Here is a 19,394-nt window from a genome sequence, read left to right as displayed (position 1 = left end):
AACGTCACCCGATAGAAAAGATAACAGAGGGAACTGTAGTTTGTTAAGGATGCCTGGAATAGCGGCTGTAAGAGGTAAGAGGCTGTAAGAGGTAAGAGGTGAGCACTTTTCACAAGCTACAGTTCCCCAGATTCTTTGGGGGGAGGCAGCATTGTTATTATTATTACGTATTATTATTAGTGCTTTTTTCTAAAAAAAATGTTTAGGGGTACTCTCATTTTCCTACTCATATTGAAATACTGCCTTTTAATGAGGTCAAACTTAGATTTACAAAATGTTTAGGGGTATGCATACACCTGCGTCCCCCCAGAAAAAAGCTCCTCCTCCTCCTCCTCTTCTTCTCTTCTTAGGGAGCTGGGTATGTTTAGCCTGGAGAAGAGAAGGTTAAGGGGTGATATGATAGCCATGTTCAAATATATGAAAGGATGTCATATAGAGGAGGGAGAAAGGTTGTTTTCTGCTGCTCCAGAGAAGCGGACACGGAGCAATGGATTCAAACTACAAGAAAGAAGATTCCACCTAAACATTAGGAAGAACTTCCTGACAGTAAGAGCTGTTCGGCAGTGGAATTTGCTACCAAGGAGTGTGGTGGAGTCTCCTTCTTTGGAGGTCTTTAAGCAGGGGCTTGACAGGCATATGTCAAGAATGCTTTGATGGTGTTTCCTGCTTGGCAGGGGGTTGGACTGGATGGCTCTTGTGGTCTCTTCCAACTCTATGATTCTATGATTCTTCTTCTTCTTCCTCCTCCTCCTCCTCCAATATTTATATCCTGTCTTTCCCCCTCAAGGTGGCTTACAACTAAAACAGAAACAGCTAAAAATATAGGCAAGAAACAGGGGGGGGGGGAAACCCATTTAAAACCAGTTAAGTGGCAAGTGGTATAAGAGTACTTTAGATGTACAATGTACAATGTGTACATCCAAGCCACGTACCTGTTTTTTCAGGGAAAATGCAACCCCATCAAGAACAGGTAATCTGCCATTTCCCTGAAGCTGGTAATGCAGTAACCCACAGGATTTCCTTCATTGCAGGATCCAGCTTCAGTTCATGGGATGCTAACTGCCGTACGTTGTTATTGCATAAGCGAGTCAGTCGCAAACCTCAGGGAGGTTGTCAAACATGTTTGGTGTGTTCATCTTCAGATGGTATCGCTGGGAACTGAGGAAGTCTCATTTGCACAAGACGGAGGAGGAGGAGGGTTGTTCCTGCGCCGATTTTTACATATGGGTGGTTTTTTTTTAACAACTTGAATCATCTATGAAAGTTAAGAACTCTCCCTTCCGAGGACAGGAAGTCTGGCTTCCAGGAATCATCTCGCTTGCAGAAGCTGCTTCACTCGGGGTTGAAGAGAGAGCCTAGAGGATGGAGGATGAAGAGGGATACATGACAATAGACAGAGCAAGCAGAGACGCCTATGCGCCACCTGTTCCTCCAAAGCCACAAGGTAGGGACCAAAACTGAGTTACCGTAGGCTTTAACTAGCTGGCAAGCAAATATTCCAGTCAAGGGTGTTTGATTTCTTACCAAAGTCGCTGGCTTGTTACTGCTAATAGGAGAGGGTGTGTGGTTTAGAGTTTGCAGCTTAGTGGCCAGAGTGTGTTGGAATAAGACTTGGGAGCCTAGGGATCAAATCACCAAATATCACCTTGGGGCATTGGTTCTGTCTCAGTCTAATTCTTAATTTCCGGCCTGTTTTCATTTTGTGTAAGCTGCCTTAAGTCCCAAACTGGGGGAAACCCATCTCACTCCACTGCAAAAAAATCACCCGACCCAGGTCAGAGAGCTCTTTGTGGAGAATGATAAATCGACTCAGGTCTCTTCTCAAGACAGCTTTCTTCTTCCTCCAACAATTTAGCTTGTCTTACAAAATGTATACCACAAACAGCACAGGCCCTGTACAAGCGAAGAAGATGGAAGGAGAGCTTGGTAAGGGTTCAGTTGTTTTCAACAACAGACCAGGCTAAGTTCGCGCCATACAACTAAAACACAGACTGTCTCGCCAGAGTGGTGCGTGCTCTAGTTATCTCTCGCTTGGACTACTGCAATGCGCTCCATGTGGAGCTACCTTTGAAGGTGACCCGGAAACTAAAACTAATCCAGAATGCGGCAGCTAGACTGGTGACTGGAAGCGGCCACCAAGACCACGTAACACCGGTCTTGAAAGACCTACATTGGCTCCCAGTACGTTTCTGAGCACAATTCAAAGTGTTGGTGCTGACCTTTAAAGCCCTAAATGGCCTCAGTCCAGTATACCTGAAGGAGCGTCTCCACCTCCATCGTTCTGCCCGGACACTGGGGTCCTCCTCTGAGGGCCTTCTGGCAGTTCTCTCACTGTGAGAAGCCAAGTTGCAGGGAACCAGGCAGAGGGCCTTCTCGGTAGTGGCACCCGCCCTGTGGAATGCCCTCTTACCAGATGTCAAAGAGAAAAACAACTACCAGACTTTTAGAAGACATCTGAAGGCAGCCCTGTTTAGGGAAGCTTTTAATGTTTAATAGATTATTGTATTTTAATGTTCTGTTGGAAGCCACCCAGAGTGGCTGGGGAAACCCAGCCAGATGGGCAAGGTATAATAATAATAATATTATTATTATTATTTAGAGCAACCACACCCCCGAATCCTAAGAACCGCAGTTTACCCCTCACAGAGCAACCATCCCCAGCACCCTTAACAAACTACAGTTCCCAGGAAAATAAAGAAATTCTTTCAGTAGCACCTTAAAGACCAACTAAGTTTTTATTTTTGTATGAGCTTTCGTGTGCATGCACATTTGTATGAGCTTTTGTGTGCATGCACACAGGTATCTGAAGAAATGTGCATGCACACGAAAGCTCATACCAAAATAAAAACTTAGTTGGTCTTTAAGGTGCTACTGAAAGAATTTCTTTATTTTGCTTCGACTCAGACCAACACGGCTACCTACCTGTATACAGTTCCCAGGATTATGTTGGTGGTGGTGGTGGCGGTGTATTTTAAATGTATGGTGTGTAGGACCAGGCACTCAGTATAATTAATCTTATCAGCTTTCCACATATAGCTGTAAACAAGCCTATTCATGCGGATTGTGCTTCTTTCTTTGCCTCTGTGGTGAGGAACTATTCAGCAAGAATGGAAACTTTTAGGGCAATACGTCATGCCTAATATTAGGCAATGTTCATTCCAGGATCTGATCACTTAACTGTGACTCATAAGAACTTAAAGTAGAGGAGCCAGCATCTCTCAGATGCCTGCACAGCTATCGTTTTTTGCAACTCTATTCCTAATTATATCCAAAACTAGAAAGTTATAGCTGCCTGAGATTTCTGAAACCCCACACAAGTCCCCTTCTTAGGGTTGCCATATTTCTGGAAGTGAAATTCAGGACACGAAAGTTGTTGACCTCAAGATTCCAGAAGTTTTGTGCCGATTTTATGAAATCCCCTCGGGATGCTATTTCCCCCAGTTAAATCCCGGATATGTCCAGGAAATTCTAGGTGTACGGCAAACCTGTCCCTTCTGGAATATCAAAGGCAGGCTGTTTGTAGCATAGCAGGCATCACTCAGGCGCATGAGCAAGAAGCCATTAGTTCAGCTCTCGGTTCAGCTCAAAGTCCTGCAGTGGCTTTAAACTTGCCTCAGTCCCCTCTGAACATTGGCCATTTGTGGCAAGGAGGGCAAAACAATATTTGGTGCTATTCAGCTATGTTTTACTCAGAGCAGACTCAGTAAAATTAATGGACCTGTGTTGTTAATCCTGTTCATTAATTTCTGTGGGTCTGCTCTGGGTTAAAATCTAGCTGACTACCACCCCTTGTCTAGTAACAGTGAATTCATTCTCTAAGTGGGGATCCTTAGGTAGCAAAAATGGCACCATCTATGGAATCAGCAAGCCAGAGTATGGATGCCAGGTTTTGCAAAGTTTTCACAATAAATCTTGGAGGGTGTGGGCAGCAGTGGGACCCAGGGCCGGATTTAGGTTTGATGAGGCCCTAAGCTACTGAGGGGAATGGGGCCCTTGATATGTCCAGCTGTCCTTTGTCAGCAACAAACTGCCCCTTTTTTGTGTTGAATATATGCTATATGGTAATTTATGGATCTAATAGGTATCTAAAGCCATTTGCACAAACAAAACATGTATTTTATCAAAGTACTTGTTGAACTGAAATACAATTAAGAAGATGTATATTATTAGTAAAGGTAAAGGTAAAGGGACCCCTGACCATTAGGTCCAGTCGTGACCGGCTCTGGGGTTGCGTGCTCATCTCGCATTATTGGCCGAGGGAGCCGGCGTACACCTTCCAGGTCATGTGGCCAGCATGACAAAGCCTCTTCTGGCAAACCAGAGCAGCACATGGAAACACCGTTTACCTTCCCGCTGTAGCAGTTCCTATTTATCTACTTGCATTTTGACGTGCTTTCGAACTGCTAGGGTGGCAGGAGCTGGGACTGAGCAACAGGAGCTCACCCCGTCACAGGGATTCGAACTGCCGACCTTCTGGTCAGCAAGCCCTAGGCTCAGTGATTTAACCACAGCGCCAACTGTTAAGAAGTATATTTGGGGGGGGGGGCAAGAGAGTCGGGCCCTAAGCTATAGCTTGTTTAGCTTATACGTAAATCCGGCACTGGTGGGACCCTAATAATAATAATAATAATAATAGTAACAACAACAACAACAACAATATATGTGTACCCCGCCCATCCCGCTGACTTTTCCCAGCCACTCTGGGTGGCTTCCAACAAAGATTGAAATACATTAAAATATCACACATTAAAAACTTCCCTAAACAGGGCTGCCTTCAGATGCTTTCTAAAGGTAAGGTAGTTGTTTATCTCTTTGACATCTGATGGGAGGACATTCCACAGGGTGGGGGCCACTACTGAGAAGACCCTCTGCCTGTTGCTTCTCGCAGTGAGGGAACCGCCAGAAGGCCCTCGGAGGAAAACCTCAGTGTCCGGGCAGAACGGTGGAGACACTCCTTCAGGTATTCTGGACCGAGGCTATTTAGGGCTTTAAAGGTCAGCACCAACACTTTGAATTGTACTCCGAAACATACTGGGAGCCAATGTAGGTCTTTCAAGACCGGTGTTACATGGTCTTGGTGGCCGCTCCCAGTCACCAGTCTAGCTGCCGCATTCTGGATTAGTTGTAGTTTCTCGGTCACTTTCAAAGGTAGCCCCACATGGAGCGCATTGCAGTAGTCCAAGCGAGAGATAACTAGAGCATGCACCACTCTGGTGAGACAGTCCGCGGGCAGGTAGGGTCTCAGCCTGCGTACCAGATGGAGCTGGAAGGGAACCCCAAAATAAGCCAATGAAAATAATCCTGCTCACCCCAGGGATACAGAATGAATACCATTTGGAGGGGGTTGGAATGGAGTATTTCCAGAAGGGATCACTTGGAACCCTGAATCCAAGCACTCAACACACTTCTGCTTTTCATAAAATGGCTGTGGTTGCATTTTCCTGATGAAACTTTATCAACTCCACAGAATCTCCTTCGAACTGCTGCAAAGTCACGCTGAGGGTCTTACTGGCAGTCAGCATCGCTCTGAACGTGGCCCTGATCGTTGTTCTTATAGGTAGGCTTCTGACGTATTCTAACTCATGGTGGGGCTGCCACCTCTTTTTCCTGGCCCTGCTCCTGTGTCAGAGACATGGGGAACCTCAGGCTGTCGTCATGGACTGGCTGGATGCCCAAGAGTGGTGGGAGGAACCAGCTGGGGAAGAAGACTCAGAGCCAGGGGACTGGTGGTGGGATGATGAGGAGTGGCTGGAGAGAGAAGAGGGAGCAGACTGGGAGGAGGAGGTGTAGGGAGCATAAAGAGGCAACAGGGTTTAGTGAGCAGGAAGCAGCTGCGGCAGAGAGCAGTCCGGAAGCAGAGGCAGAAGCAGAGGTCAGGCAGGCTGCTGAAGGTTTGTTAGAAGAAGAAGAGTTTGGATTTGATATCCCGCTTTATCACTCCCCTTAAGGAGTCTCAAAGCGGCTAACATTCTCCTTTCCCTTCCTCCCCCACAACAAACACCCTGTGAGGTGAGTGAGGCTGAGAGACTTCAGAGAAGTGTGACTCCCAAGGTCATCTGCATGTGGAGGAGCAGGGAAGCAAACCCGGTTCACCAGATTACAAGTCCACCGCTCTTAGGGGTGGTGAGATTTCTTAGGAGATCCCTGTTCCCTGGGAAGGGGGGTTGATTGTTAACCCGCTCAGGTAATTTTATCTCTGTTCAGGGAACAGGGATCTACTAACAACTCTCAAGATGACCGGCAGTGATGGGAGTCTTAAGTGTAATGCATGTTGCTATATCCTCATTATTAAGATCGGGATAATACCTTGCAAAACCAAAAACCCATCAATGGACTCCTCTTCTTCTCCGCACAGTAGTGGAGCATGCTCAGTAGCCTGCCCTCTGAGAACGTTCCAGAAGCAGGCAGGTGGGCTGATCCACGGGAGTTTGGAGGAGGCCTGGGTATTTGTTTTAAGTCTGTTTGCGGCAATTGCATATTTCTCCAGGTCCTTTATCTACCATCAGATATTGTTGCGGAATGCAGCAGATTATGCCTGCAAGAAAATGTGACCTTTATCCTGGGCAGAACTTGCCCTTGGAGTTTGAAATCTCTTGAAATGTTAGATCTTCTTCTCTCTCTTTTTTTGTCCAGCACAGCCCCAGGAGTGCTGAAGATGTTTGTACAATCCTGCTCGATGTATCTTCAATGAGTCATAGATACAGTGTATCAGGGCCGGCCCTACCATGGGGCAGAGGGGGGGGGCAAATCCTGAGGTGCAGAGAGGGGCTAGAAAAGCTGCAGCACCGAAACTAGCTTGTTGCCCTAGCACAACCAGTGCATCAACGAGGCAACGTGAGGTGACCTGCCTCGGGTGGCATGCTCCACAGAGGGCAGGAGATCCCAAGCCAGGCTAAGTAAGCCAAAAAACACATTTGAAAGCCAAAGTTGGGGAGACGCCAGCAACAACACCATGTGGAACGCACCCTTTCTGCCAAGACTGGCAGTGAAAAGGGGGCACACCCACAGAGCAGCCATGTTGCTGCTGATCTCTTCCCACCCAACCATCTGGACGGAGGACGTTGGTGGCAGGCCTTGCCTCGGGTGCAGAAAGGTGTTGGACGGCCCTACAATAAAGAAACATGTGTTTAGTTTATTATGCTATTTGTTGCCATGAGGCTTACTGTTGGTCAATGCTGGTTACATAAGGACACAGGTTCTCTATCCCTGCCCTAACCTGAGCTATTCTGAAAGTTTTCCAGGTAAGAAACGTGGAAGGCGGTTCCTGCTCGCCGAGTTCCCCCAATTCATGCGCCACGCTTCCAGGAAATCCAACAGGTAATCTAAACACCTTTGTCTCTCTTTTTACACAAAGCCTGCCACAACCCTCTTTAATAATTTTACCATACTGTATGTTTGTAAGGTGGCAGTACTACCGTTGTAAGATGTCTTAAGACAAACTGCAACTTGGTGGTGAGTTTTGACCCACCAGTTAAAGACCAGTGTCCAGCTCTCATGCTTATCCCCACACATTGTTGCTACCAAGAGGTCTGGGACCTTTTGCGAGAGTTATAATGTGTGTTTGTTGTGAATATGTGTTTACAACCCTTCCCCTTATGCCCACAAGACGTTCACACACAAGAGGAATATAAACTGGTTTGCTACCGAGCGATAGAATATATGGACGCTGCTTCAGGTAGCAAAGTTACAACTACAGGTAACTCTCAGCTTAGGTGGAGGTTACGTTCTAAGGATGGCAATCGTGTGTACTTGAACCACTCTTTTGGAACTGCCCCTGCTCCAGCAATCTTACCTTCCAGAGCTGGCACACTAAACGGTTCTTACCACTCAAGCAAGGATATCCTCCCAGGGCTTGGTAAACAGGGCATAGAGCTTAAAATCTCTTTCCACGCTGGGGAATTCCTGCACAAAAGAGCTTCTAAGCCAATCAGCCTTCTGTGCATTTAATCTGTGTGATGTCAGCCGGTCAGCCTTAAACTATGCGTAGTTGGAATCGCACGTGTTCAAACCACGTACGGTAGCTTGCAAGTTCCCTGTATAAGCGGGAAGCAACTCACACTGTATCTTGACTCCTCGAGCCAAAGGGTAAAAAGAAGGATCCTTTTCAAAAGCCGAAAGAAAGGGAGAGACTGGTCGGAGAACATATTGACAGGAACGCCTCTGTAAAGTCCAGGGAAGCATGAGACATGTTTAGGACCAGAAAGTGTGTGTCTTGTAGAGGAAAATTTGAAAAATTGTTTGAGGTTTTCAGTGGATGGGTACAAATCCTACGAAGGCGAAGTGACAAGAAAAAAAAATAACCTACTGCAAAATGGCCCAGGGAGGACTGCGTATGCCCGGTTTTGTGTTGGAGGAGGAAATTGAAAACAGGGAGCAAGGAGGAATGGAAGGGTCCATTTTCATGTTGAAGTGTCTTAGGTCAACGGAAACAGGAGGCAAGGGCTGAGGAACCTTGAGCCCTGTTGCGGCCGTTGCGCCTCTGTGTCTCACCTTTAGGATTAATCCCCAGGCCACACTCCACACCCAACCTGCTTGGCGCATTCCTTTTTAACCTGTGGAATGGGTCCTTGAACTGAGATAAGGCCTCCTGCTGGCCTGGCTGGAGGTAGGAGAGAAGTACCAAACCTTCTCTCCTTTCTCCAGCCAGGCCAGCAGGTGAATTTAAAAACAGGTGTGCAGCTGAAATGCTCTGCTTGCTTTTGCCTCTGCACCTGCCTGTCAAATACATAGAATCATAGAGTTGGAAGAGACCACAAGGGCCATCCAGTCCAACCCCCTGCCAAGCAGGAAACATCATCAAAGCATTCTTGACATATGCCTGTCAAGCCTCTGCTTAAAGTGTAGACCTCCAAAGAAGGAGACTCCACCACACTCCTTGGCAGCAAATTCCACTGCCGAACAGCTCTTACTGTCAGGAAGTTCTTCCTAATGTTTAGGTGGAAGCTTCTTTCTTGTAGTTTGAATCCATTGCTCCGTGTCCGCTTCTCCAAGTTTTGGAAGGTGGAATATAGCAGCCAGGGAGGAATCTCCCATCCTACGGTCTGATCCTTCATTTCCTTTCCTTGCAGCTCGTGTGACTCTGGATCCAGACACGGCCCACCGGCGGCTAGTGGTATCCAAGGACGAGAAAAGTGTGCGATGGGGAGAGGTGGAGCAGACTCTTCCCAACAACACCAAGAGATTTAATCAGCGCGTTTGTGTGCTGGGCAGGGAGGTATTCGATTCAGGGAAACACTGCTGGGAGGTTGGCGTGAAGGGCAAGGGGGAATGGGCAGTAGGGGTGGCCAAGGAGTCTGTGAAGAGAGAAGGGCCGACAGACTTTAGCCCCGCTGCAGGCATCTGGGGGATAGGAGAATACGAGGGACTCGGTAACTACATAGCTTTCACCACTCCCCACACAAGGCTCTCCTTTCGCAAGAGGCCACAGTGGATCCGTGTGTTTTTGGACTACACTGCAGGGCAGGTGGATTTTTTCGATCCGGAAACCCAGACCACAATCTACACGTTCAGTTCAGTCAGGTTTAGTGGGGAAAAGGTTCTCCCTTGGTTCCGTGTGTGGGATGGAACTGAGCTTATTGTGCGTCCCTGAGACACTGGACTCCACACAAAAGGGTTCTGCCTCTGGAGCAGCCTAGGCTCTGTGACCCCGGAAGACCCGCCTGATGTCTCTCCATAGCACCTTCCCGTGTTTTTACATTGTTTTCAATTGTCTTTAAATGGTTTGATTTCAGTTGCATTGTCCTGGGGTCCTTTGGAAGGAAAGGTGTATTACAAATGTAATGAACAATAAGGAAGATCCTCTCAAATTATAGAAGCCTAGACTGAGCGGGAGGTTCCTATATACCGGTAGTTAAATCTGTATAATTGCAAGCAAACTGGTTTTCTTTTTACGGAAACCACGGAAGCGAGTAAGGGCGGATCTACATTGATCGATTAAACATTTTTGAATATAATGTTATATACAGTCGTACCTTGGTTCTCAAACATAATCCATTCCAGAAGTCCATTCAACATCCGAAAACGTTCGAAAACTAAGGCGCAGTTTCCAATTGGCTGCAGGAGCTTCCTGCACTCAATCAGAAACCACAGAAGCTCGGTTTCCAAAGAAGGTTTGAAAACCGGAAGACTTACTTCCGGGTTTTTGGCGTTCGGGGGCCAAAACGTATGTGCAGTGCTTTCTTTCTGGGGGTACTCAGGGGTATGCATACCCCTAAACATTTTGTGAATCTAAATTTGGCCTCATTGAGGGGCAGTATTTCAATATGAGTAGGAAAATTAGAATGCCCCTAAACATTTTTTTGGGGAAAAAGCACTGCGTACGTGTACTAAGGCATTCAAGAACCAAGGTACGACTGTAATGTTCAATGCAGTTTTCCATTGCCAGTGGCTTGCTGCTCTGCAGTGCCCCCTGGTGTCACATTTTAATGACGCATTTTAACGTTATAAACCTCGGGTGTAGGTCCGCCATAGGTGCTTTGAGTAATTTGGGAGCATGCGAGCCACGGGAGCAGGGCAACATCCTACTTTGTGCTAATCTGACATCTTGTATACATCTTGTATCTTTAAGCATGGTTTAAAGATTTTGCTTACCAGACGGCTGCAAAGCAGGTTTGGCCTAGCAGATGAACCATTTCGGCCGTCTGGAATCCATACTACTTTGAGAAAAAGTTCCCGTGTGTGTTGAGAGAACAAAATTGAGACAGTTCAAACCTGGATCATGGCAGAGAATAATGCTATTTTCATAAGCCATTTGGCTTTCTGGATTCTAGGTCAATCCCCACAAAGGCAGAAACACTTTGTTGTGTAAATATTTTGTCAGGTAATAAAGCTTTGAGTTTTCTTTTTGGGTCTGGTTATTTGTCTGTATATTCCTTTGCAAAGGAAAACCCCAGATTGTGGTCTGCTTGTTTACCCTGATACCTTTGCATTCCCTTTTGCAAAGAAAACACTTTACGCTGCGTGTCTCAGCATAGACACATACAACAAGGCTGTTATTTGAAGTTTGCTATCCAGTTTGATCCCGGGACTGGGTTGTAGCCCTAACAATCCAATCCAACTCTGAGCTCTTCATAGAATATCAGTATGGGAGTTGTCGTTCAGCAATAGCTGGAGAGCCAAGGGTTCCCTATACCTGCTGTGAGTTGGAAGGGAACCCTAAGGGCCATCTAGTCTAGTGCCCTGCAATAAATGCAGAAGGTTCTACATTACACACACACACACAGAGAGAGAGAGAGAGAGAGAGAGAGAGAGAGAGAGAGAGAGAGAGAGAGAGAGAAAACGCACTTGATTTTAAATTGCTGGTGCAAGTTTGTGGTATCTCGTGCTAACATGATACCATACCCTCCAACTCCCGGATTGAAACATCCGGGATCAGCAGCGGCGCGGCACCGGAAGTCGCTTCTACGTATGTCCAGACATGCGTAGAAGCGACTTCCGGTGCCAGGCTGCCTGTGTCTGCATGTCTGGGCACCAGAAATCGCTTCTGCGCATGTCCAGACATGCACAGACAGCTGGGAGCTTGGACATGGCCGCCGGCAGAAGCTTTATGGGATATTTACGAGATATAATCAATTCAGGATAAGAGTGGGAAACAGTAACAAAATACAGGGGTTTCCCGTGAAAAACGGGATACTTGACAGCTATGCATGATACAACATCCTTTTTGAAGTCAATCTTGCAAACTACTAAACAATAAGGAAGCTGTTTAAAATCAGCTGCAAGCCAATCACAAGTGTCCAAGAAGCCTTGTGGGGTTTTGATAGATGCCCCTGAGATTGCAAAGGAGCTATAAGTACTACCAAGCTTTGAGACGGAACAAGCTAGACAAAGGAGAAATGTCAGCTTGAGTAAGAGGTCAAAAAAGAGGCGCAACAACAAGACCCAAAGCAGAAATTCAAAGCAGAGGTTGGAAGGCCATGTATGATCTAGTTGAGATTCCTACGTTGCAGGGGGTTGGACTAGATGACCCTTGGGGGTACCTTCCAACTCTACAATTCTAATACTTTGAACGTGGCTTAGTTATACACTGGCAACCAATGCAAAGCTTTCCTCACTGATGTAACATGCTGGTGCAGAGCTGTTCTGGCTAAAAAAATTGGAGCCCAGCATTCTGCGCTAGCTACAGTTTCCTCACCAACCTTGAGGGCAGCCCTGGGAGGAGCACATTGAAGCCATGCAAGCTAGAAATTACCAATGTCTGCACCTCTGAGACCAAGCTGTGTCCCTGTCCAGGAATGGCTACAGCTGGTGTATCAACCGAAGCTGCGACAAAGCACTCAGTCACTGAGGACAGCTAGCTCTGCCTCCAGGGACAGCGAAGGACCTAAAGCCACATTCACACTTATTAATAACACTTTTAATACTCACGGGGAACCCCAGGAACTGTCGTTTGTTAAGGGTGCCTGGAATGGTGCCTCTATGGGTGAGCACTTTTTGCAAACTACAGTTCCTCTTGGGGGTTAGCCATGACTGTTAAAGTGATATAAGATGACACAGGTGGAGCTGTGGTCTAAACCACTGAGCCTCTTGGGCTCACTGATCAGAAGGCCAGCAGTTCGAATCCCCATGAAGGGGTGAGCTCCCATTGCTCTGTCCCAGCTCCTGCCAACCTAGCAGTTCAAAAGCACGTCATTGCAAGTAGATAAACAAGTACTGCTGCGGAAGGAAGGTAAACGGCGTTTCCGTGCGCTCTGGCTTCCGTCACGGTGCCTCGTTGCGCCAGAAGCCACATGACCCGGAAAGCTGTCTGTGGACAAACGCCGGCTCCCTCGGCCTGAAAGCGAGATGAGCACTGCAACCCCATAGTCGCCTTTGACTGGACTTAACCACCCAGGGGTCTGTTACCTTTTTATCTTACTTTAAATGTAAGATACGTGGTTCCAAGCCACGTATCTAGATCTAGGGAAGTAATAGTAATAGTACCACTGCATTCTGCTCTGGTCAGACCTCACCTGGAGTACTGTGTCCAGTTCTGGACACCACAGTTCAAGAAGGATACTGACAAGCTGGAACGTGTCCAGAAGAGGGCAACCAAAATGGTCAAAGGCCTGGAAACGATGCCTTATGAGGAACGGCTTAGGGACCTGGGTATGTTTAGCCTGGAGAAGAGAAGGTTAAGGGGTGATACGATAGCCATGTTCAAATATATGAAAGGATGTCATATGGAGGAGGGAGAAAGATTGTTTTCTGCTGCTCCAGAGAAGCGGACACGGAGCAATGGATTCAAACTTCAAGAAAGAAGATTGCACCTAAACATTAGGAAGAACTTCCTGACAGTAAGAGCTGTTCGGCAGTGGAATTTGCTACCAAGGAGTGTGGTGGAGTCTCCTTCTTTGGAGGTCTTTAAGCAGAGGCTTGACAGGCATATGTCAAGAATGCTTTGATGGTGTTTCCTGCTTAGCAGGGGGTTGGACTGGATGGCCCTTGTGGTCTCTTCCAACTCTGTGATTCTATGATTCTATCTGTTCCTTCGTGGAAAGTGCAACCCCATCAATAACAGGTGAGCTGTCAGCTTCCCAAACCTGCAAACCGCTAACCCACAGGATTTCCTTCTTCGCAGGATTCAGCTTCAGTTTATGGTGTGCTGCCGCCGCACGCAACCATTGCACAAGCGAGTGTGTCACAAGCCGGCAGAGGGGAAAGGTGCATTGCTTCACATGTTTCGTGTGGTGAACTCCCAGTGACTTCGACGGCAATTGGAGAAGTCTCATATTCATGAGACTGAGGAGGACTATTTTTACGTGCTATTTTTGCAGCTCGAGTGGTCTAAAAACTGCTAAATTCTCCTTCCAAAGACAGACAGCCTAGCTTTCAGGAATCACTTTGCTTGCTGATCCTCCTCCCCTTGGGGCTTTAAGAGAGATATTAGAAGATGGAAGATGAAGAAGGATACATGGCAGTAGATGAAAGAAGCAGAAAAATCTACACGCTACCTGTTCCCCCAAAGGCACAAGGTATGGAGTGAATCGTGGACACTGCAGGTTTCAGCCGGCTGGCATGCAATAATTCCAGTCAAGGGTGTTTCATTTCTTAGTGAAGTTGCTGGCTGTTACTGTTTATGAGGAGGGGGAGTGAGGTGTAGTGGTCAGAGTGTCAGACTAAGGCTCAGGACGCAGGGGTTCAAATCCCTGCTCAGCAACAAAAATCACTTTGGGGCATTTAATCTGTCTCAGCCTAATCTACCCAGTGACACAATTGGGGGCGGAAGTCCAGAGCCACACTCAGCAGAATGAGAAGCAGGGACACCCCCCCCCCCAAAAAAAACAGCAGGGCAGGTTCACCACACTCTGAAGTCAATTAAGGAAGTGAAGTTTGAGGCCATCAAGCCAGGATTACCTAGGGGTGTTGTGAATCTAAAAACCATGTATGCCGCCCTGACCACTTCAAAGGAATGGCGGATAAGAATAAATAATAATAGGTAACTCAACTGTGCCCCTGAAGGACCAGGTGTGCAGCCTGGGAGTCATTTTGGACTCACAGCTGTCCATGGAGGTGCAGGTCAATTCTGTGTCCAGGGCAGCTGTTTATCAGATCCATCTGGTACGCAGGATGAGACCCTACCTGCCCGCAGACTGTCTCGCCAGAGTGGTACATGCTCTGGTTAACTCCCGCTTGGACTACTGCAATGCGCTCTATGTGGGGCTGCCTTTGAAGGCGACCCGGAAACTACAACTAATCCAGAATGCTGACAGGAGACGGGCAGGTGTGGAGGACTCCCTGGTCCTGAATGGGGAGGTCAAAGAGAATAACAATTACCAGACCTTTAGAAGGCATCTCAAGGCAGCCCGGTTTAGGGAAGCTTTTAATGTTTGATGGATTTCTGTATTTTAATATTTTGTTGGAAGCCGCCCAGAGTGGTTGGGGGAACTCGGCCAGATGGATGAATGATAAATTATTATTATTATTATTGAGTGTTGTATTTTAATATTTGGTTGGAAGCAGCTAGGGAAACCCAGCCAGATGGGCGGGGTATAAATAATAAATTTATTATTAATATTATTATTATTGGCTCGCTCCTGACATGCATGTGTTTTCCTGATGGAATTTATCAACTCCACAGAATCTCCTTCAAAATGCTGCAACATCATGCTGAGGGTCTTACTGGCAGTGAGCATCGCACTGAACGTGGCCCTGATCGTTGTTCTTATAGGTAAGCTTCTAGCGCAATCTAACTCATGGTGGGGCTGCTATGTCTTTTCTTGGCCCTGCTCCTGTGCCAGGCTTGGGAAACCTCAGGTCTGGGGCCAAATGTTTCTCTTCAGGTTTCTCTTCCTGGCCCATGGGACTCTCCGCGGGCCAGATTCCTCACTGGCCCTACTTGGCACCTTGTGCGAGTGTTTTCGTTTGGCTGGAATATATCCTCCAACTCAAATAATACCTCTACTTGCCTGGATGGAGAGTATGTGTAGAAACTAGCCTACCATGCAAAGGCAACAATTTACATCAATTAACTGCCTACTTTTGCCTCTGGCTCTGCCACATCTGGGAAGGTCGCCCCAAAGCTAATGCGACCCTCAGGCTGGAAAAGGTTCCGCTTCCCATCCTATTTCTTAACAGTGGCCTGCCACTTGGAAATATAGTCCTAGCTATTTAAAAATACCTCAGAAAATATCGTTTTAAGAGATTATGTGAGTGAGCCCATCAGTGTGTGTGTGTGTGGGGGGGATCACTTTGCCCTTAAGAATTCTGGGAAACAGCCTCTTCTTTCTTGTTGCCAAAGCTTCTTGGCCACTTTTTTTTTTAAAAAAAGAAAGGCCCCATATGCACTATATTTTTAAAGCAGTATGGTACCATGTTTTCTTCTGTGGGTGGTCTAGGGCAACCATGGATTGTCCAGATTAGACCACACCTGTCTGCTATTGCAGAACAGGGGTTCCCTAAGGACATCTGGTGGGCCACAGATTCTCCATCCCCGCCCTAACCTGAGCTATGCTGAAAGTTTTCCAGATAAAAAACATGGAAGGCGGTTCCTGCCTCCGGACTTTGCCCAATTCGTGTGACTCGCTCCCAGGAAGTCCAGCAGGTAATTTCATCTCCTTTGCCTCTCTTGGAATACAAAGCCTGTCCTGAACTTCCAATTCTTAATATTTCACTGTATTGTTAGCAGGGTGGTCATTCTGTTTGGGTCAAACTCTGCCAGCTTCTGCCTCTTCAACTGCCCACCTGAGGTAAGAAGCTTCTGGAAGGTTCCTCACGTGAGAACGGGACCCCCCGAGGCTGAAAATAATGTTCCTCACCCCTGAAGGTGAAGCTTCGCCTTTCACCATTGCACCTTGATAGGAAGAGCAAACACAGGATGAATATAAATCTCCCTTGATTGACAATCAAATATATTTCCCCAAGGTTCAGAAAGTGGGATCTACCAGCTAGTACAGAGCCAACAAATCATCTCCCAGGGCAGGAATCTACCATCCTACGATTTGATCTTTTCCTTTCCTTTCCTTGCAGCCCGTGTGACTCTGGATCCAGACACGGCCCACCGGCGGCTGGTGGTGTCCAAGGACGAGAAAAGTGTGCGGTGGGGAGAGGTGGAGCAGACCTTTCCCAAGAGCGCCAAGAGATTTAACCAGCGCGCTTTTGTGCTGGGCAGGGAGGGATTCGCTTCAGGGAAACACTGCTGGGAGGTTGGCGTGAAGGGCAAGGGGGAATGGGCAGTAGGGGTGGCCAAGGAGTCTGTGAAGAGAGAAGGGCCGACAGGCTTCAGCCCCGCTGCAGGCATCTGGGGGATAGGAGAATACGAGGGACTCGGTAACTACATAGCTTTCACCTCCCCACAACACACACGGCTCTCCCTTGGCAGGAGGCCACAGAAGATTCGTGTGTTTTTGGACTACACTGCAGGGCAGGTGGATTTTTTCGATCCGGAAACCCAGACCACAATCTACACGTTCAGTTCAGTCAAGTTTAGTGGGGGAAAGGTTCTCCCTTGGTTCCGTGTGTGGGATGGAACTGAGCTTATTGTGCGTCCCTGAGACACTGGACTCCACACAAAAGGGTTCTGGAGCATCCTAGACTCTGTGATGCCGGAACACCCGCCTGATCTCTCTCGATGGCACCTTTCCTGTGTTTTCACTCAGCTTTTACTTGTTTTTAAACAAGATCTATATTATTTTTCACTGTATGGCTTTAACATCTTGGGTATTTGCAACCCAGGGCTCCTTAGCAAGGAAGGGTGGGTTACAAATGTTAATAAATAAATAAAAATTAAGTAAACATCTCCAAACATGAGAGGGCTAGACTGTGGGAGGGGTTCTAAGATAATTAACTTTCTACAATTACAAGCAAGCTTTTGCTTTTTGACAAAAGCCACAGAAGCCAATAGGTGCTTTGTGTAATTTGAGAGAGCGAGACGTTTGAACAGGACACCATTGTTTTCTGTGCTAATCTGACAATTAAAATACATCTTGGGTTTTTCAAGCATGCTTTTACCCTGTTTCTCCAAAAATAAAACGTAGCCATAAAATAAGACGTAGCAGGATTTTTAAGCATTCGAGGAATATAAGCCATACCCCGAAAATAAGACATAGAGATAGGCGCAGCAGCAATGCCAACCATGGCACTAGGAGGAGGAAGAAAAAAATTAAGACATCCCCTGAAAATAAGCCATAGTGTTTTTTTTTTGAGGAAAAATAAATATAAGATGGTGTCTTATTTTCGGAGAAACACGGTAGTAACTTGCCAACCCTAATAAACAGAAACACTAGGGCCAGCTTGGTAACCTGGTAAATTAATGTTTATTGGAGCCATTTACCCTTTATGATACAGTCACAAATGCTGTTAAAACCATGTATCAAACCTCTTTAGTCTATCCTTTTAAAAGCTGAGAAACGTTGTGTTTTTAACCTAGTTAGACCAGGCATTCCCAACCTTCAGCCCTCCAGATGTTTTGGACTACAATTCCCATCATCCATGACCACTGGGTCCTGTTAGCTAGGGATCATGGGAGTTGTAGGCCCAAACATCTGGAGGGCCAACGGTTGGGGGTACCTGAGTTAGACCTTCACCTTTGCAGAGTAATTCCAGGCTTGAAACCAAACCAAAATGGCCAGAACATTTACATTCCTGTAAATTCTGGACGGATTTTGCTTGCAGAGGGATAAGAAGCAGGTTTGGCTTAGGAGATGAGCAATCTAAACTCTTTGCTACTTTAAGAAAAGTTCCCATGCATGTGGTGAGAAGAACAATATTGAGACATTTCGAACCTGGGCCCTGGCAGAGAAGACTACCATTTTTTTAACAAGCCAATTTACTTTCAGGATTCTATGGGGAATAAATTTTATTTGCCAGGACTTGTGACTATAAAATAAAAACAGTTCCCTCTCATTTCCAATTCGGAGAAGGCAATCTGGGCAGAGAAGCTAACTGTGAAGAAAACCAACTGGAACTGAGAAGACAGTTTCGAGAAGTGCAACAGAAAGAAACAAATTGGGGAAAAGGACTGCAACTTAAAGGAGAGATCACAATCCAGAGAAGTATTAAAACAGCAAAAATCCCTAGAAGCTACCTACCCACGCTTGCAGGCCTCACTTTCTTCCAATTTTTGCTTTTGTGGGATCTCTAAGCCAGGTCTTTGGGATATGTGAATGCGAATTGGGGAGTACCTTCCCAGAGTCAACTTCCACAAAGCAGAGGACACCTCGTTGTGTAAATATTTTGTCATGTAATAAAGCTTCTAGCCTTCAGTTTTGGTTTGTATTTGCATTTCCTTGCAGAGATTAATAAATAATAATACAGTGGTACCTCGGGTTAAGAAGAAAATTATTATAAATTAGTTTGGAGATGGTATTTAACACGTCAGATTAAATCAAATAAACAAGGAATATTCGGTGTAATGTTGGAGGGGGTGTCAGGAAACAGGGAATTAAGTTCACATGTGGTAAATATGTTCAATTTTGGGGGGCAAAGGGTGTTTAAGGAGATAACAGAAATCACTGGGTTAAAGTTGACCAAAAGTCCAGAGGTAGCATCATTATCAATCTGCAATGGGGTGGAAGGTTCGCAGGCTATGAAGGATTTGCTCACAAATTTATTGACAGCTGCACAAATTATTATAGCCAGGAAGTGGAAGGGGCAAGCAGAATATAGAATGGAAGAGGTTTGGGATATAACTATTAATGATAAATTAACATGTGCCATTAAGGTAAGGTGGGGAATATGCAGGAGAAATGATTTTGAGGAGATATGGAAGGTATTTGTAGAATTTCTACTGTTAAAACGGAAAGGGGTCAAACCATCGCAAGAGGTGTTGAAATTTTGGGAGGTTGGAAAGTTACAATGGAATGGTCTCGGTGGGGGGGGGCACATTTTTATTCTTATCCAGGGGTCAGCAACCGTTTTCAGCCATGGGCTGGTCCACCGTCCCTCAGACCTTGTGGGGGACCAGACTATATTTTGAA

General features: G+C 46.5%; 2 protein-coding genes across 3 annotated transcripts; both read left to right on the top strand.

The window, feature by feature from the left end:
• Positions 1 to 789: 789 nt before the first annotated feature.
• Positions 790 to 10,840, top strand: LOC118081008 (butyrophilin subfamily 1 member A1). The gene is made up of 4 exons (XM_060270809.2): positions 790 to 1,444; positions 5,468 to 5,557; positions 7,234 to 7,317; positions 9,069 to 10,840. Exons 1-4 carry the CDS (start codon positions 1,363 to 1,365, stop codon positions 9,587 to 9,589), a joined length of 777 nt encoding a protein of 258 aa, XP_060126792.2. The 5' UTR covers positions 790 to 1,362; the 3' UTR covers positions 9,590 to 10,840.
• Positions 10,841 to 13,685: 2,845 nt separating this feature from the next.
• Positions 13,686 to 18,680, top strand: LOC118081006 (butyrophilin subfamily 1 member A1-like). 2 transcript variants are annotated; one of them, XM_035107098.3, is made up of 4 exons: positions 13,686 to 13,952; positions 15,059 to 15,148; positions 15,938 to 16,021; positions 16,447 to 18,680. In XM_035107098.3, exons 1-4 carry the CDS (start codon positions 13,871 to 13,873, stop codon positions 16,968 to 16,970), a joined length of 780 nt encoding a protein of 259 aa, XP_034962989.3. In that variant the 5' UTR covers positions 13,686 to 13,870; the 3' UTR covers positions 16,971 to 18,680. The 2 variants fall into 2 exon arrangements, with proteins under 2 accessions (XP_034962989.3, XP_034962990.3); XM_035107099.3 differs by lacking the exon at positions 15,938 to 16,021 and having other exon boundaries at positions 13,736 to 13,952.
• The last annotated feature ends 714 nt before the right edge of the window (positions 18,681 to 19,394 follow it).

The sequence above is a fragment of the Zootoca vivipara genome, chromosome 2 (assembly GCF_965207765.1).
Source record: "Zootoca vivipara chromosome 2, rZooViv2.hap1.1, whole genome shotgun sequence".
Classification (NCBI taxonomy): Eukaryota; Metazoa; Chordata; class Lepidosauria; order Squamata; family Lacertidae; genus Zootoca; species Zootoca vivipara.
Note: the sequence above shows the minus strand (reverse complement) of the source record. Positions and strands in the feature narration are given on the sequence as shown.